The sequence below is a fragment of the Cervus canadensis genome, chromosome 32 (genome assembly GCF_019320065.1).
Source record: "Cervus canadensis isolate Bull #8, Minnesota chromosome 32, ASM1932006v1, whole genome shotgun sequence".
In the NCBI taxonomy this organism is placed as follows: Eukaryota; Metazoa; Chordata; class Mammalia; order Artiodactyla; family Cervidae; genus Cervus; species Cervus canadensis.
Window position 1 is genome coordinate 29,620,338 of NC_057417.1, and position 17,815 is coordinate 29,638,152.

The 17,815-nt window shown below is 58.9% G+C and overlaps 1 protein-coding gene across 3 annotated transcripts; it reads left to right on the forward strand.

Moving 5' to 3' along the window:
• The first annotated feature begins 1,504 nt into the window (after positions 1 to 1,504).
• On the forward strand, positions 1,505 to 15,495 carry LOC122433036 (uncharacterized protein C7orf61 homolog). 3 transcript variants are annotated; one of them, XM_043455453.1, is made up of 5 exons: positions 1,505 to 2,616; positions 4,906 to 5,072; positions 10,144 to 10,192; positions 12,851 to 13,177; positions 15,026 to 15,495. In XM_043455453.1, the coding sequence occupies exons 1-5, from the start codon at positions 1,777 to 1,779 to the stop codon at positions 15,257 to 15,259; spliced, it is 1,617 nt and encodes a 538-aa protein (XP_043311388.1). In that variant the 5' UTR covers positions 1,505 to 1,776; the 3' UTR covers positions 15,260 to 15,495. The 3 variants fall into 3 exon arrangements, with proteins under 3 accessions (XP_043311388.1, XP_043311387.1, XP_043311390.1); XM_043455452.1 differs by lacking the exons at positions 12,851 to 13,177; positions 15,026 to 15,495 and adding an exon at positions 10,632 to 11,303; XM_043455455.1 differs by lacking the exons at positions 1,505 to 2,616; positions 4,906 to 5,072; positions 10,144 to 10,192 and adding an exon at positions 12,503 to 12,571.
• Positions 15,496 to 17,815: the final 2,320 nt, after the last annotated feature.

Consider the following 17,815-nt stretch of genomic DNA (forward strand, 5'->3'; position numbering starts at 1 on the left):
GGAGTTCCTTTTATCGTTCTCTCTACGTAGAGGCATGTTTGAAAATCGCCACAAAGATCTACTTGAAAAAATAAGAACGGGAGAAAAACGGTATCTCTCTCGTTCGGTTACTGTGAAAGCCAGCGAAGATATGACAATAGCAGCTGCAGCAGCACCATAACCATTTACTGGGCGCTGATGGGGTGGCAGGCACCCGGCGGAACCCTGGTTAAGTTCCTCCCCACTCCTGCGCGCGTTCGTAGGCCAATGGCAGCAAGTGCCTACAAGTAAGGGAATCCCTGGCTTCCCCGCAAACTCCTCCCCCTTTTTCTCCGCCCTCCGCGGCCCCTCCCTCCGAGGAAGTGCTGGGCTGGGGCCCAGCAGGTGTGGGGTTAAGGCAGCCTGTCCCGGGGCCCCCGCAGCAGCGGCAGCGGCAACTGCACCAGCAGCGGCGGTGGCAGACCTGGCCCCGGGCCAGCTGGCCAGGAGCCCCAGGAGCGAGAGAGGGCGGAGGAAGGGGAGGAAGAGGGGAAGGAGGAGGAGGAGAGGAGCAGTCAGCAGGCCCGAGGAGGCAGGACTTCCTGGTGTGGGGGTTGTCAACAGCCCAGAAAGAGAAAGACCGAGAGGAGCGGAGAGAGACCCATCGGTGCCACGCGGGAGGAGACTTGGGAGGGCCCGTCGCCGCGACGACCACCGAGGCGGCAGCACCTGCGGGATCGGGGGGAGGGGGCTGAGCCGCCCCCCTCTCGCTTCAGTCGGCCGAGCCTGGGGACCTCAGAGGCCGCGCCTGAGCTCCGCCAAGGAGGCGGGAGTTCCTTCTTTTCTGGATAGCAAACTTTCCGCGGAGATGCCTTGCGGGGCGAGGTGCGGCCCCCGAAGAGAACCTGACAGCCTCTGATCGCCGCCTGTGCGCCCGCCCCCCCACCCCTACCCCGAGCTGCTGGGGCCAAGGAGGCTCCAGGGAAGGGACAGCCCCACACCTTAGGCGGCCGGGACCCTCGGCCCAGCTCGGTGGCCGCCGTCGAGAGGTAGGGTTCTAGGCTGGGCGGGGCACCGGGGCAGAGACTGCCCGGGGGATGGGGGAGCTGGGGTGCCGGGGGCTGGGGGGGCGGGTCCTGGGTGGGGGCGACTCGGATGCCCAGCACAGGCCTCCCCGCGGCCTGGCCGGGCTGAGGAGCAGCTTCACCCCTATTCACCCAGACCTTGGAGCTCTTGCTCTTGCAACAACTTGGGTTCGCACGAGTTTGAATCCCAGGGAGAAATGCCCAACTTTGGGTCTGGGCTGCCTCTTCCTGCTCTCTGCTCCCGCCCGGATCTGCTCGGGTTCTCTGTCTTTTCTGTTCCCTCTGCTCGGGTCTCTGTCATTTCTGTCTTTGTCTTTGGGTGTCTGGCGGTTTCCCCTTCCTCCCCCATTCTGCTCCCCAGAGAGGAAGCCCCAGAGGTGGCCTGCCCACTGCTTTCTCACATACACACACACACACACACAAACACACTCTCTCTCTCTCTCTCTCCTTCTCTTTCTAGTTTGCAAACTCAGCTCTGGAGTTCAGCAACGACAGCAGCAGGAAAAACCTGCCCCTGCCCCCCCACTCCCGCCGCCTCCCCTACCCTGTTCTCCCTTCACCAACTAGGCACCCCCAGTTCCCACAAGGCCCTCCTGCCATGTCGGACTCAGACATCCGCAGGGGCCCTGATGTCCCCGCCATGTGGCCCCCCTGCTCCAGGGGTGCCTGAGCCCCTTAAAGAGCCACCACCAGCTCCCTGCCCACCTTGGCCCAGTCCTGAGCCCCAGGGACCATGAGTGGGGGCAAGAAGAAGAGTAGTTTCCAAATCACCAGCGTCACCTTGGACTACGAGGGCCCAGGGAGCCCCGGGGGTTCAGATGCCCCTGCCCTGCCGGCCCCCGCTGGGCCACCGGCCCCTACCGGGCCATCAGCCCCCACCCCCGCTGGGCTACCAGCCCCGGCCCCCACCGGGCCCCCACCCCGCCTGCCCAATGGGGAGCCCAACCCCGAGCCAGGGGGCAAGAGCACCCCCCGGAATGGCTCCCCGCCGCCTGGGGCCCCCGCCTCCCGTTTCCGGGTGGTGAAGCTGCCCCAAGGCCTGGGAGAGCCTTATCGCCGAGGCCGTTGGACGTGTGTGGATGTTTACGAGAGAGACCTGGAGCCCCCTAGCTTTGGCCGGCTCCTGGAGGGTATTCGAGGGGCCTCAGGGGGCAATGGGGGCAGATCTTTGGATTCCAGGTTGGAGCTGGCCAGCTTGGGCCTGGGCACCCCTACCCCACAGCCAGGCCTGTCTCAGGTCCCCACCTCCTGGCTCCGCCCGCCCCCCACCTCCCCTGGACCTCAGGCCCGCTCCTTCACGGGGGGACTGGGCCAGCTGGCAGTGCCCGGCAAGGCCAAGGTGGAAACACCTCCGCTGTCGGCCTCCCCACCCCAGCAGCGCCCCCCAGAGCCTGGGACAGGGGATAGTGCGGGCCCTTCCCGGGCTGCCACGCCCCTGCCCACCTTGAGGGTAGAAGCTGAGGCAGGAGGCTCCACGGCGGCAGCAGGAGCAGGGACCCCTCCACTGTCCCGTGTGAAGGATGGAGCCCTGCGGCTGAGGATGGAGTTGGTTGCTCCAGAGGAGATGGGACAGGTAAGAGCTGGGTTCCAGGGTTTGGGCAGACACCTGAGGGTCAGTGCTTGGCCCCCAATTCCACACTGACCTCTGCCTGCTCCCCAGTCACCTGTCTGTCAGATCAGACTGCCCGTCTTTTTTCTTCCTGCCATCTCTCTTGGAAGCCCATTCCTGCTCCTTACGTGGCCCTTGTTTTCTCTCTTAGGCTCCCTCTTCCCCACGTTCTGTCCTTTCTTTCTTTTTGGCCTTCCATGTGTTGCCTTTGACCTGAGCGTCATCTCCACGTAGCCCAGTTCTGTCTGTCGTGGAGATGTGGCCTCCTGACTTCGGCCTTCACCTTCTGTCTTGATCTCACTTCTTCAGGCTTTGAGGGTGGAGGCCCCAGGCAGGGCTGGGGTAGTTGGGCCTCTGGGAGCTGCTGAATTTGGGGGAGAAGAGAAAAAGTAGGCACTCCACTGTAAATCTCTCCTCTGCAGTCCCCTCTCTAGTTGGGGAAGGGGATCTTCTTTCTTTTCACGAGCCACCCTCCCAGCCCCATCTCTAGCTTCGTCCCAAGACATGGAGAATTGGGTGGGGGTGAGGGAACCCGTTACAAGGGTGGGACTTGGGCTGGTTTGTCCTTTCTGCCCCCAGCTGTCTGTCTCCATTTCCCGTGTCTGAGCCTCTCCAGGATCAATCCCTGGGGGCGGCCACTGTGGAGCAGGAGAGAGGTGGGAGGCGGCCGAGAAAGGGCTCAATCCTTTGCTCATTCTGCTTGCTGCCTCCAAAAGAGGAACAAGTCTGGGCTGGGAGGCAGGATGCCTGGGTCCTTGGGGGTGGGAGGGGGTGGGCAGCCAGGGGGTGTTGGATGCATCTGTCCTGAAGGAGAAAATAACACCTTGGACGCAGGACGAAAGGCAGGGAGTGTGAGGATGAGAACTTTTCCCCTTCTTGGCCTTGGGCACAAACCACAGTATAAAAATAACCTGAGACTGTGTGTCTGGGCCTTGTCAGGACCGGTCAGGACTGGCTCCCCCCACCCCCTCCTGGCCTCAAACTCACATCTCTCATGCTACCCCCCCATTTTTCTTGAGTTCTTTCATTTAGTTCCTACCCCAAGGGAGAATATGTGTGTCCTTTACTGGTCCCTCTCCCCACACGCTTCCAAAGCAAGCCCCCTTTGCCCCTAGTCTCGGCTCGCTCTATCCTTAAGCCCTGCCTGAGCGTCCCCAGGGCCTGCAGACCCTGCCCCTCTCCCCTCTGCGCCCCCAGCCCCCTTTCCTTCCCCCACACCCTGATCTCTTCCTGTGTGCGGGTATCCGTGCTGCTGTTTCCCTGCCCCCAAGTCTGTCTCCCATCTCCACTCCCCCCATGCCTCTTCTCCCTGGGTTGCTTCTAACAGGGGCCTGAAGGAGGGCCGGGGGCACCACCTGGGCCCCCTTCCTCTGTTTAGCCCGGCCAACCACCTTGGACTGTCTGTTCTTGACTTTTCCGAGAAGCTGGGCCTCCTGGGGCCTCACAGAGGCGTCTTGTTCCTGTGGCCCCCGCCCTTTTGCAGCCACCTCTAGCGCCTGTTGGGCTGTGTAGGTCCCCGCCCGGGCTCCACCTCCATCCGTCTCTGCAACTTCTCCCCCCACCAGCCCCCGAGAGCCAAGCTCAGGAGCAGGACTTCACCTGAGTCCCTAGAAGTCTGAGAGGAGAGACTAAAATGGGCAGAGGAGGGGTGAGCGGGGAGGAGGCGGAGGACCAGTTTCTGAGGATTCATTCATTCTGCAAATAGCTATTGAACAAACTATAAACTCTGCCCTCTGGAGCTAACCTTCCAGCAGCAGAGAGGCAAAAATACTTTTATTCCAGATAATAGTAGGGACTACTAAAAAAAAAAGATAGAACAGTTTAGTGGAACTCACGAGTCAAAGGATGCAGAAATGCCCCTCTGAGGAAGTGATGTTTGAGTCGCCTTAAGAAGTCAGGTGACAGAAGGCACACTCTCTGACTAGCCTCTGACTAGCGGTCCTGGCTTAGGTTGGGGAAAGATACTGGAGGGTAGACCAGAGCCCCTCTGTGATACCCCATGAGCCACTTTTTGGAAGCCAGTCAATCCAGCCCTCAGCATGGTCCCTGTTTCCCTTGCCTCTAGTACCTGCCCAGTGCCTTCCCCAGAGACAGGGGGAAAGGAGGTCTGTGGGGGAAGGACGCCTGTGTCCTCAGAAGACAGAGGGGATGTGTGGGGAGAGCTGGGGAGGGAGGAAGACTACTAGGCAAGTTGTAAGGTGGCTGGATCCTTTCTCTTGCTCACTGTGACGGTTCCTACCTGTCTGTCTCCAGGTGCCCCCGGTCGACTCTCGCCCCAGCTCCCCAGCCCTCTACTTCTTCCCCGATGCCAGTCTGGTTCACAAGTCTCCAGACCCCTTTGGAACAGCGGCTGCCCAGAGCCTCAGCTTAGCCCGATCCATGCTGGCCATCAGTGGCCACCTGGACAGCGATGATGATAGGTAGGTGGGCTCCGGCTCCCCCCACACCCAGCACCTGGGATAACTGCAGGGAAACTGCCTGATAGGTGAACTTCCCCCCAGCTTGAACTCGGAGAGGACTTCTTAAACAGAGAAGCCCGGCCTGGGCATGAAACTGGGCAAAGCTGATTTGAGACCTACTCCCCTCTCTGTGGAGAGAGCTGGGTGGGACTCCCTGGCTTAAGACTGTCAAATTGTAGACTTTTTTTTTGAGTTTGAAGGGAGTCATTGTTGTCAAATTCCAGAGCTCTTGCAGATTTAGCGATCATCTGGCCAACCCTAAGAATTTACTGGCAACTGTGCAGGAGACCAGAATGGGGAGTCGGTCTCCTCCCCGTTTCCCCCCCTCCCTCCCAAGGGCAGTGGGGCTCCTGGCTGTGGAGGTGACATCCTCAAACTCCATGCAGACTACTTTAGGGTCCCGGGACCTCTGGTACCACGAAAGCAGGGCCTAAGTTTCTCTTCTCTGCACTAGGATCACCCTGGGCTCTGAACCCTTCCCAGAGGCCAAGGCCAAGCCCGAGCCATGGAGAGGCTGGCTGTCGGTCACAGGGAAGGCACAGGAGAGCAGGATCTGCTGGGGTTTGCCCTTCAGGAGAGGGTGTCCCGTTCATGGCACGGTGGGCAGAACTTCCTGTTTCAAGGGCCAGGTTTCAACACAGGAATGTCAGCAAACCGAAAGGGGAGGGACGAAGTGGCGAGGCAGGTGGTCAAGCGGCTGCCTTCTGGCTGTGAACTGACAGGAGCCCAGGAGAGGGGCCAGGGAGCCGCCACTTTCATTCTGGAGGGAGGAGTGGGACTTCCTGTTTGAAGCCCTTGGGGGGAGGGACTTCCTGTTTGGAGGCCACCAAGGGGCAGGGCATTGTGGGTGCCGGGGGACTTGTTCCAGAGGGGAGTCTCTCCTTCCTGACTTGGACTCAAGTGGTGCCCCCTTCCCCTTGAATCAGGGACTGAGTGTTTGAGGTGGGGGCAGAGAGGAAAGAGAAGGGGTGATAGCCAGTGGGATGGAGGGGTGAGGGGCCTGCTGGGGGCACCTGGAGAATGAGGGACAGAGCAGGGGTGGGCCGAGCCGCCTCTGGGTTCCCTGCTCTAGGGAATGAGTGAGGTGCGAGGTCGGCGGGAGAGTTACCTGCCCCCGTGGATGCTATTCTCTGTGCTTCCTACCCGCTCCCCCTCCCACTCCCACTTGGGAGGTTTGCTGGCATGAAGGGTTCCCTCCCCTCCTCCACCTCTGTCGATTTCAGAGGCCAGCCTCCTACTTTCTCTTAGCAAGTTCTGCTTCCAGAAGCCTCCTGAGCTCTATTCTTTTGGGCTGTTCCTCCCTCCCTTCCTCCCACTGTCCCACCCCCTCAGACACCCTAGTCTGACCGAGTCTGACCGGTCTGCCTCCCAGCCTCCACTTTACCCTGCTGAGCTCCAAGCCTCTGGGGCTCAGGCCCAGCCCAGCCCCTCCTGCTCCACCCTGCTGGGCCAGCGGGTTTGGGTTGGGCTACGTCCTTGGCCCCCTGGAATGGGGCGTGTAGCCCCCACCTCATTTCTCTGGTGTGCCTGGAGCTGGCAGAACAGGGTATATGAGTGGCATGGGACCTCCCTTTTGATTAGGGAGAGTGGGCTGGCATATTAAGTGCCTGAATCCCAGGTGGGGAGTTGGGGGTGCCTGACCATTCTAGAAATCTGGGGATGGGAGAATAGAGGGTGCATGGTGAAATCAAACTGTTCACGTGCTCCTGAGTTGCAAGAACCTTCCGGCCTCCAACAGGGCCTGGAGGTTGAAAAGTACTTGAATAAATGGATGGATGGATGGATGAGGGGATAGGTGGATGGTTGGGTAGATGGCCAGCATGGGGGATCTGAGTATTACAAGGAATAAATTCTAGGAACTCAGGAAAGAAATGGTGCATTTGTTTATCTACTGCTTCCTTGGGGTCAGATGCTACTTCTTATCTCACATAATTCTAAGAGCAACTCCATGATCCCTCTTTCTAGATGAAGAAAACCGAGACTTGGAGGAGGAAGGTTTTAGAAACTTGTCCAAAGTCACCCCGCTAGTAAGTGGCAGGCCTGCTGTCAGAGCCTGGGTCGGCCCCCAAAGCCACTTTCTCTCCACTCTCCTACTGAAATGCCTGTGTCCCAAGAGGAGAGGCGGAGACAGCCATCTCTGGGATGCACTTTCTCTCCAGGACAGAGGCAGAGACGGCTCTCCCAATCCGGGCGAGGAGCCATCCTCCGCTCCCTGGCCTGGCCCCACCCCAGAGGCACCACAGATCTGGGAGGGAGTATAGACAGGGCAGCTGGATGCCACTTCATTGGCCTCTGGCCTAGCCCCTGGGGGCTCCTCAAAACACGTTGAGGAAGCAGGGTTGGCCTTTGTCCTCAGCATCGGAAACCACCCCCCACCGCCACTCTCCTAGATGTCCAGTTTCTTCCTCCAATCCTCAGTTTGAGGCTGTTTCGTTTGACCTTCAAAAAGGAGGACTAGCCTCTACCGCTGTTCTTGCCCCAGGACCTGAGAGTCCCGCAGGGCCAGAGTCCCCTGTTATGTGCTGCACAACTCCAGGGGGCGCCACTCACGCTTGAAGTCATGACAGTTTTCGAGAAGATGGCGATAAGCGTCTTGAAAGATTTTATTCTGACTCACACAAAGTTGCTTGAGGGGCTTGTGGTGAAGCCTGAGCCCATCCAATCAACTTCAAACTTCCCACTCCAGACCCTGATCAGGAATTCCAGCACAGTGCCAGCGGTCCCTCACTCGGGGGTTCTCAAAGGGAGGGCTTGGTTTGCCGGAGTCCTGGTCCCTTGAAATGCTAATGTTAGAAAGTGCCAGTGGAAAGTGCTGTCAAAACCTCTCCAGCACTAGACACACAGGAGATAATCATCTATCAGCCAACAAATGTTTATTGTTGTATTTTTCCTTTATTTCTGGCAAGAAGGAACAACTTACTTGGCATCTTTACCGAGTGTCCGCCAAGCAAGGCCAGTGTTCCTATTCCGGCGGAGCTGCGCCACTTTGGTCTCTGAGTGTCTGTGTGTGCTGGTGGGGGTGGGGGTTCTCCGGTGGCCCAGTCTCCACCCAGGTGTCTTGGTTTGAAACACCTCGAAGCTTAGATGCTCCAGCCGGCTGGCCCTTCCTCGGCTCTTAATCTTGTCCTCTCCCCGAAAACCCCGCGTGTCCTAGGTGTCCTTCCCCTCCCTCATCCTATCCTGCCCTCGCAGGCCTGGTTCACCCTGTTGGTTACTCCACCTGTCAGCGGCTTCTGCACCCAGACCTTGGATGGGAAGTGGAAAATTCCCAGTGCCCTCGTGCGCTCTCCCTGGCTGCAGGGCCCCATGCACGGGTCACCTTGGGTTGAGTGCTAATTCCCCCCACGGGGAAGCAAGTTGGAACTGACAACCAGGAGAGAGGGCTTGACGAGGGAACACAGGGGCGAGGCAGTCAGCATATGGGGGTATTGGGGCCACCTTGCCCTGAGAGGGGCGGAGCTGGGGGCCAGAGGGCAGGATCGGGGCTCCTGCGGTCCTGGGGTGGAGGGCTGGTCTCAGGGCTGAGGCGGCTGAGGCAGAAGCCTGACGGGGCGGGTGGTGAGCCACGGGGTGAGGAGAGGGAGCCTTTGAGGAGAGGACAGGGCGCAAAGGACAGCTCAGGCCCTGGGCCATGGCGAGACCAGCTTGGGGGAGAGCCAGATTCTGGGACCCAGAGCCTGGCCCTGGGGACCATTGAGCCAGGCTTGAGTCGACCTCTGGTGGCCACTTAATAAACTGCAGCTAGACCTGCTCTCCCCTCCCTGCCATCCGCTCCCAGGAATCTTCAAAGCACCTGCGCCTCTTCCCCAGGATCCCACCTCCATCCCCTTCCCACCTCTTCTTAAGCTCTCGCTCCCTCGGAGATCCCAGATAGCAGACCCAGATTCCGGGTCCATAGGCTGGTACTTGTCTTTCAGGCTCTTTCTGTTGCTATGGTAATCTTTCCCATTCCTCCTCACCCTCACTGTAGGAGGTGTGGGGCACCCTCTGGCTGGGCCCCAGGGGCCACCCCTGATGTGGCCTTAGTGCTTCAGGGAGGTGCTTCTAGTCCAAGGGAGATCACACACACATCAGAGACGCCCCTCACCCCATCACCTCCACTCCCTCTCTCACCTCCCAGCCGAGAGCAGCTGAGGCCTTGAGGGAGGCCAGTGTTCACCTGGAGGGGGCAGGATAGGGTCAGAGGTGGGAAGAGGCCTCCCAGGGCCAGGCTCCCCCTTCACACCCTTCACAGCCCTCCCTGACCCAGGCTTCTGGCCCCGCAGCCCCTCCCCCGACTCGGCCCACCAGCTGACTGTCCTCAGCCGGCCCCCTCCCCTCCGCGCCGGGATTGGTGCCAGCGTGAGAAGGGGACACTGGCACTGACCGTGTCTGGGAATTCCCGCCCACCATGGAGCCGGCGGGAGGGGGTCCCCGTGTCCCCGAGGAGCCAATAGCAGCCAGGCTTTGCCCTGGGGGGTGGTGTATATCTTTCACGCCAGCACCCCCTAGGCACTGTCTCCTTTCTGCCTGCCTGGCACCAGCCAGACTCTGCTCTGCCCGGGGGGCTTTGAGCCCCCCAGGCGGTCCTTCTGCTGCAGCCCTCTCCCTCTGGGGAGGCCTGAGGACTGTTCCCCCTCGGGCATGGCCCAGCCAGGGGTGTCTGTCAAGTCCCTGGTGTCCTCCTATGAGACCCGAGTGGTGGGGATGGCTCCGGCACCTCCCCGGAAAAGGGGCTGTGTCTCTTCTCCTTGCTCCCCTCGGGGAGCGTCCCCCATCCGAGGGGCATCTGGACCCCCACCCCACCGGGGCCTAGGGGGGCCCGGGCAGCGGCCCTCACCCCGCCGGGGGATGGACAAAACCCTCCTGTCCCTGATTCTCTACTGTCACAGGTACAGGCAGGGGTCTGGGTGGGAGGCTGCGGCAAATGGGGCTCATGGAGGAGGCCAGAGCCCACACCGAGGAAGCACCTGGAAGACAGTGGGCTGGGGTGTCCAGACACCTGGCCTGGCCCCTGTTCCTTCTCACCTCTCATCTCCCTGTGTCTCTCCAGTGGCTCCGGAAGCCTGGTTGGCATTGACAACAAGATCGAACAAGCCATGGTAAGAGAAGCCATCTTGATCCTAGCAGGTCCCAGTTCGCGTGCAGATGCCCAGGCCCCAGCCCCAAAGCTCCATCCCCTCCGTTATCAGGGATACTGACTCCCAGCTGCTCGACTTGCTCCCAGCTGGGTTCCCTTGGATCCTCTACCCCTTCTTGTCTCCACCTGAACCCTTGACATACCTTGGTTCCTAGCCTACTCCTGGCCACCATCTCTGTCTTTGAGCCCTGACCTTGCCTCTGTCCAGCGTCCTTACCCACCCCCATCCCCCACACCCTGCCCCTTCCCTGGCTGACTTCTTCTTCCCCAGCACCCCCCCATCATCTGGGAGCAGGGGGATCTCTTAACACCCACCTCCTCAAGGCACCGGGCAGGGGCTGAGGGTGGGGTGGTGGCCTGGGACCCCTGACACTTCTCTGCCTGTCCCTGGACCCCCCCAGGACTTGGTGAAGTCCCACCTCATGTTTGCGGTCCGGGAGGAGGTGGAGGTGCTGAAGGAGCAGATCCGGGACCTGGCGGAGCGGAACGCCGCGCTGGAGCAGGAGAATGGACTGCTGCGTGCCCTGGCCAGCCCCGAGCAGCTGGCCCAGCTGCCTTCCTCGGGGGTCCCCCGGCTTGGACCCCCAGCGCCCAACGGGCCCTCAGTCTGAGCCTCCCTTCCCTCACAATGTGCCTTTGGGGGCCACCACAGCTGCTAGGCCTTGTGCCAGCTGCCTGCCCCCCTTCCTATGCAGCTTTAATGCCCCCTGATCCCTGGGGATGGGAGTCGAAGGCTGAGAAGGGGCCTGGCCCCACCCTTCCTTGATGCCCGGGGACTGGGCTGGGGCATCCCCGCACATTGATGGAGGAGGGAATGCATCAGGACGGGACGTTGGATGGAGCCCCCCTCCTCCTTTCCCAGCCGTCAGTGTTCCGGGACCCCCATCAATAGATGGCTTGGGGGAGTTGGAGGCTCCCTGGCAGCCGTCCCCACCTTGTTCCCTGGAGCGCACCCCCCCCACCCTCTGCCTCCTCTGCCAGGGGAGGGAGGACGGACAGTGTATCTGGAAGTTCTGGGATTCAGGTTGTTATTGAAATAATAATTATAATTAAAAAATCCGAAGAAACTTGAATCTGGAGGTTGGCATCTTGTTGCTTGCGTCCAGATGGGGGACCGGCACCACCAGTTTCCACTTGTGGGGGAAAAACTGAGGCTGTGGGCTTCTCTGAAGCTCTTGCCCGGGCCGGGGAGGGGAAATGTGGCTCAGCGTGGAGATGTGGGAGGAAAAGGGAGCCCACGGCCTGGGTCCTGGGAAGGGGCAGGCGAGGCGAGGCTGAGGGAGTGGGGAAGGGGGGGGCGTCGGCCCACGTGCTGGTGGGGGACAGGGGAACAATGGAGCCTTTGGTGATTGTGCAGGATCCTTCCCCCCTCACCCCGCCCCCAGCTTCCCAGCGTGTCCCCTCTGCGGGCTGGATCCGGGTGGCGGCTTGGGGGCGGGGCGGGGGGCCCTGAATGGGCCCCTTGTCTCAATGCTGGGTGTGGGCCAGGCTCCCCGGGCACACTATGCCCTCGCCAGGCCTGGCCAGCCTCCGTGGCCTCCACCCCCAGCTGGCTGACGCTGGGGCCTTGCGGGTGAGCAGGCCCCTCCCTGACAGCCTCAGCTCCCGTCCCAGGCGGAAGGGGAAGGGGAGAAGGACCCATCTAGTGGGGAAGCGAGGAAGCAGCAGCCGCCATTCGGGACTGAGAGAGCGGTCACCGAGAGCGGGATCCTGGGGGCTGACTTGGGGTTTGGACTCCCCAACCCGTGGCTCCCTAGATTTACGGCTTCGGCAGGCTCTCCTGGTTTTCCCGAGTCTCAGCTTCCTCCTGGGTGAAATGGCCCTGACAAGAATACCTACCTGAAGGGCAGCTGGGAGGGGTTACATGACATCATACATGGGAAATGCTCAAGGAGCACCAGGTGTTCATGTGAGTTTCCCTTCCTTGGATTTGGGGGAAGGAGGGTTGAGAGCACCAGGATTGGCTCTGGGGGGTCCTGGAAGGGCCTCGGGGGTTGGGGTCAGGGCCAGGCAGACTCTCACAATGGTCTAGAACTCTCTCTCCCTCTGGGTTCTCATCCACTTTTGACTCCTCTCCCTGTCTCAGGGAGGGGAGGAAGGGCCTAGGATGAGTCACTGGGAGGATCTTTCCTCCAGGATTCCCTATTTCTTTCCTCACTGCTGTGCCTGAAGTTCCCCAGAGACCCCTCAGGTGGCGGCCACTGGCCCACAGCCCCTCCCCCTCCCCGTCCCCACTGAACTAAATGCTGGTTCTGCCCCTTTCTTGGGGCTCATGTAATTGGGAGAAATGGCAGTGGTTATTAGGTTCTTCCGATGGATTTGGCAAAAGATTAGCCGCTGGGTAAGTTTCAGAGCCCCTTTCTCCCGACATGCTGGGGTAGGAGATGCTGGCCAGTGACCTCCAGGTCACAGAAACCCCCCACTTCCTCACCTGGCGTCCTGCCCCTCCTGGCCTCCAGTGGCCAGACAAGCTGGGGAGGGAGGAGGTGAGGGATGGGGCAGCTGGGGAGGAGGCCGGGACACTCGCTGCCCCTTCCCCTCTGGGCCTTCCCTTCTCCTGACAGTTTTCTCTTGCTCCGCCTCCTCTCTTCTGTCCTTTCTCTCCCTGTCCGGTTCGTAGGTTTTCTTCTGGAAACACAAATCTAAGTCAGTCATCATGGATCATACTGACTCCAAGAAAAATGAGTTGAAGGCAGAGAAGGCTTTCAAGGTGTCTGAGACTTTCAAGTTGGTTGAGCCCCCCAAGGAGGCTAAGATCTCCAAGATGGATGTGTCCCACAAGGTGGCTGACCCCTGCCTGTTAGCCAAGACCACCATGGATGGGGCTGCGGTGGAGGCAGGTCGCCATAGGAGATCACTGTTGCAGCTGCCCCAGGCTGCCATCAAGTCCGTCTCCATGCTCATGGCCTCCGCCCTGCAGTCTGGCTGGCACATGTGCAGCTGGAAGGTCAGCACTATGTCCCCTTTGTCCCCAACAGCCCCTCCCTTCCCTTCCGGATCCCCCTTGCTCATTCATGCCGGTGGGAATGTAAAATGGTGTGGCCACTCCGGAAAAACCGTTTGGTCACTTCTTATCAGACTAAACATGCAATTATTGTATGGCCTGGTGATTGTACTCTTGGGCATTATCCCAGATAAATGAAAATTTATGTTCACACAAAAATCTGTACCTGATGTTCATAGCAGCTTGATTCATAACAGCCCAAAACAACCCACCTGTCCTTCAAGGAATGAGTGGTTAAACTTCACTATATCCCTACCCTGGAATGCTGCTCAGCCATGAAAAGGAACAATACTGATACATACAACAACTTGGATGGCTCTCAAGGGAGTTATGCTGAGTGAAAACAACAAATTCCAAAAGCTTATATATATATATATATCATATGATTCCACTTACATTATATACCATTCCAGAAATAACAGAATTAGAAAAATGGTGATCTGATTAGTGGTTTAGTGGCTTCCAGGGGCTGTGCTACAGAGGGAGAGTTGGGGGAGGTGGATTGCTTATAAAAGGGCAACATGAGGAATCCTTATGTGGATGGAAATCTCCTGTATCTTCACTATGGTCGTTGGATACATGAACCTGCACATAGGATATAAAATTGGGTAGACTCCAACACACAAAAACACACAAATGAGTGCAAGTAGAACTGGGGAAATATGAGTAAATGCAGATCAGTGGATTGTATTGATGTCAATATCGTATGCACTAGAGATCCGAAAGATTTTACTATTGAGGGAAAATAAAGGGAAAATCTTTACAAAATATTTTACTATTGTAAACAGAATAAGGAATCCATTTCTCACAAGTGCATGTGAGTCTACAATTATCTCAAAGTCAAAATTTTAGTTTAAAAAGGGAAATGTCTAGCTCACCATCAAGTCAATTTATTTTGGTTTTGAACAATGTTTTACTACATTAATAATAATTTTTAAAAGTCCACCTTGGGAATTCACTGGCAGCCCAGTGGTTAGGACTTGGGGCTCTCACTGCTGAGACCTAGGTTCGGTTCCTGGTTGGGGAATTAAGATCCCACAAGCTGCTCAGCGCAGTCAAAAAATAAAATAAAAGTTCACCTGGTGCCCTGTGGAGGGAGGTCAGAAGGGGCCAGGAGGTCAGAGAGGCAGGAAGACCCACTGGAGGTGCTGCAGTTCAGGTCAGCAGGGAAGAATGCTCTGGATGGGGAGGGAGGCATCAGGTAGAACAGATTAATGGGTTGGAGGGATATTTAAGAGGTAGAATTGTTGTGCCAGGTGCTTGATTGGGTGGTGGTGAGGGGAGAGGGACAGATAGAGGTCAAAGCAGGCTGGAGCCATTCACTGGGAGCAGAGCTGACTTAGGGAAGAGAGTGACGAGTTTAGGGCGTTGGGACAGGATAAGTTGAGGTGTCAAAGTACATCTTTAGGGAGATGTCTAGGAAGCAGTGGGAAATACAGGCCTGAGGTCAGGAGAGAGCTTTGGGTTGGAGACTGGCCTTCATTTCTCCATGGAACTCTAGTGGGGACTCAAAGGTAGGTCAGACATGGTCCCTGGCTTCCAAGAATCTGCGTGCTGGTGTTGAAAACAGATGAGTCCACAGAACAAATCGTGTATAAAACGTGGTGTAACAGGGCAAGCCCCAGAGTAGAGACAGCCCCAGAAGGCTTCCTGGAGGAGGCGGTACCCAAGCTGTGACCTGACAGAAGAGGAGGTATTAAACAAGCCTTGCTGTTTATCTGCAGGTGTTTTCACCAGCAGTTTCTCCGTAGACCACGCTGTTCACCTGTGCTCATCTTCTCTCTTTCACAGTCATCTGTGAGTTCTACCTCAGTTGCCTCCCAAATGAAGACCGGGTCCCCCCTGGAGTCTCGAGAGGCTGCGATGCTGCGGGAAGTGTACCTGGTGCTCTGGGCCATCCGGAAACAGCTGCGGCAGCTGGCCCGCCGGCAGGAGAGACGGCGCCGGCGCCACCTCCGGGCCCACATGGGCCCCCAGCCAGACCCAGTTCAGGGTCTGAAACAGGATGCCCGGAGTCCCCTCTAGGGGGGAACCCCACATCCTCAGAAAGCCCCCACCTCACTCTTAGGTAAGGTTGATGGGAGAGGTTAGAGCAGCAGGCCAGGGGTTGTGGGTGAGGAGAAGTTGTCACACTGTCACCTCTCATCGAGACCTGGAGGCCTGGCCGGGCGGTCCCACATACACTCCCCTCCACTCCTTTTATTCAATTTGTAAAAAGAATTATCAAAATGTTGGGAAATAATATCAGATATTTCCGAGTAGATGTAGAGTGTGTTTGTGGGTGAAGGAGGGGAACCTGGGTGGGATATGGGAGGGCGGCCTGAGGCTCCAGCCTGGACACGTGTGGGAGTGATCTCTGGACCTGCTGGGGGGGTGGGGGGTGGCGGTGGAGGGGGGTCTGGCCCTGGGTCACACGCTTCTCAGGGCAGACGGCCTTTGGGGACTCTGCCCCGCCTGTCACGGTACCAGGTATGGGCACCGGTTCATTGAGGACACGCTGGGAACCGGGTGCTTAGCCCGCGCTCTCCCTGGAAATCCTGCAAGACGGACTGTTGCAGATGCTACGGGGCTCGTCCAAGGCTCGTCGCCGAACGAGACCGCGCTGGACTCTCCGCCTCCGCAGCCAGCCCACCGCTCTGCCTCTCCGGCCTTCCTGGGCCGGGCCACAGCGAGGGTCAGGGGCGCGCACCTGGCGGCCGCGGACACGCATTAGGGCCGGCGGCCCCCCACTCCCGCTCCCCCCAGAGCTGCCGAAAACTACATCTCCCAGGGTTCCCGGGGGCGAGGTTGGGCCGCCGCGGGGAGAGGGCCCGGGTCGGGGCCCGCGGGGTCGCGGGCGGAGGGCTAAGCTGGATGTCCACCTGGCGCCTCGGGACCAGCGGCGGGGGGAGTCCGCGGCGATCTGACGCGAGGTTGAGGCGCGGGAGGCCACGCGAGCGAGGGGAGGCCGTGGAGGCGCAAGTCCCCTCTCCCTCCTTAGCTTGCCCTCTTGCCGGGCCACGCGAGGGCGCAGAGGTGGCTCCCCAAGGAAAAGCAGAGTATTTTGCAAGGCGGCAAAATTCAGGGATGCTTCCCTGGTGGCTCAGACGGTAAAGAATCCGCCCGCAATGCGGGAGACCTGGGTTCGATCCCTAGGTTGGGAAGATTCCCCTGGAGGAGGGCATGGCAACCCACTCCAGTGTTCTTGCCGGGAGAATCCCCATGGACAGAGGAGCCTGGTCGACTGCACTCCATGGGGTCGCAAAGAGTCCGGAAGCGACTGAGCCACTAGACAGAGAGTCCCCAGGCCTTGGAGGTCGGGGAAGGAGCAAGGGTTGGCGACCGCGACCGCTCTAGGGGGCAGCAGAGTCCCGAGGACCGGGGGAGGGACGGCTGTGACGCGGCGTCTCGCTCAGCCAGAGGTTAGCTGTGAGGAGGAGGCAGTGGGCGTGAGCAAAGCTGGGAGCCGGAGAGGAGTCCCAGGAACCGTCTGCTGGAAGCACCGAATTCACTAGAAAAGTCAGCAAGCGCCTCCTGCCCCCTCCCCACCCCCGGCAGCTCTGGCAAAGTTGGGCTCCTTGGCGGGAGAGTGGGTGGCCTCTTCCGAAAGTCGGGAGCAGCCCCGGGGTGCCCTGCCCCGAGTCCTACGGCCCTGCTACCCTGAGCCTGTTAGCTGGGCACCACACCCCAACGTTTACAGCCCTGGTAATGCCACCCACCCCTTATTAAACACCCACTGGGACTATTTTTACGTCTTGTTCTACCTGATTCTCACAAATGACTGTTGTGATGACATCACTTCCATTTTTTAGAGAGGGAAACTGAGGGACAGAAAGGTCATGTTTAAGGTCCTGTCACTTTCATTCATCCAAGGGAGTCTTGCTCACAGAGGAACATGTTACATGCAAGTTACACACAGGTACATGTTACATAGTAGGTGTTCCATGTGTGAATGCGGTGACTTTTCCAGGCATGAGTCCTGAGTTTAGCCTGAAGCCAGGCAGGGACTCAAAACACTAGTACATAGTGGCTCAGTTCTGGGGCTCTCATCACATCTCCATCATGTGCCAGGAACTGTTCTGGGGTGGAGCAAGCAGTGGTAGGTCTGGGTCCCAAGAAGCCTGGAGGTTTAATGGGTCCCAGGGCTCTGGAGTAGTCCCTCACTGTCTAAGGTCCAAAATCTGCCCTCCCACCCAGTACCCCACCGCCCCCAAATCTTTAGAGATGAGCTCCTCCTCCTACTGGGGATCTAAGGTTTCAGGGACGGGAGGGGAGGATGAAGGACTGTTGCCCCTGAGGATCACTGGTAAATAGCCTTGCAAGTACCTACAGGCCAACGGACTTGCGGCTGTGGGAAGGAATGCTGCTCCCGTTCTTCTGTCTTTAGAATGTGAGGGGAGGGAAGGAAGAAGGTGAGTTCAGCCAGCAGCCAAGGGAGCTGCCGGCACCTCCCACCGTCTCTCCCTCTCCAGACTCGATGGAGTCCTGTCTGGGCTTGGCCAAGCGGAGGCAGGAGACTTGTGGGAGAGAAGGGGGTGGGATGGAGGGGGAGAGTCCATGGAACTGACTTTTCCTCGATGTCTCAGTGCACTCAGGTGGCCT

Excerpts from the sequence above, each read along its gene's own strand:
- LOC122433036 (XM_043455453.1), top strand. The coding sequence starts at position 1,777 with ATGAGTGGGGGCAAGAAGAAGAGTAGTTTCCAAATCACCAGCGTCACC. Across the intron at positions 5,073-10,143 it reads CTGGACAGCGATGATGATAG|TGGCTCCGGAAGCCTGGTTG; the intron begins GTAGGTGGGCTC and ends GTGTCTCTCCAG. Across the intron at positions 13,178-15,025 it reads GGCACATGTGCAGCTGGAAG|TCATCTGTGAGTTCTACCTC; the intron begins GTCAGCACTATG and ends TCTCTTTCACAG.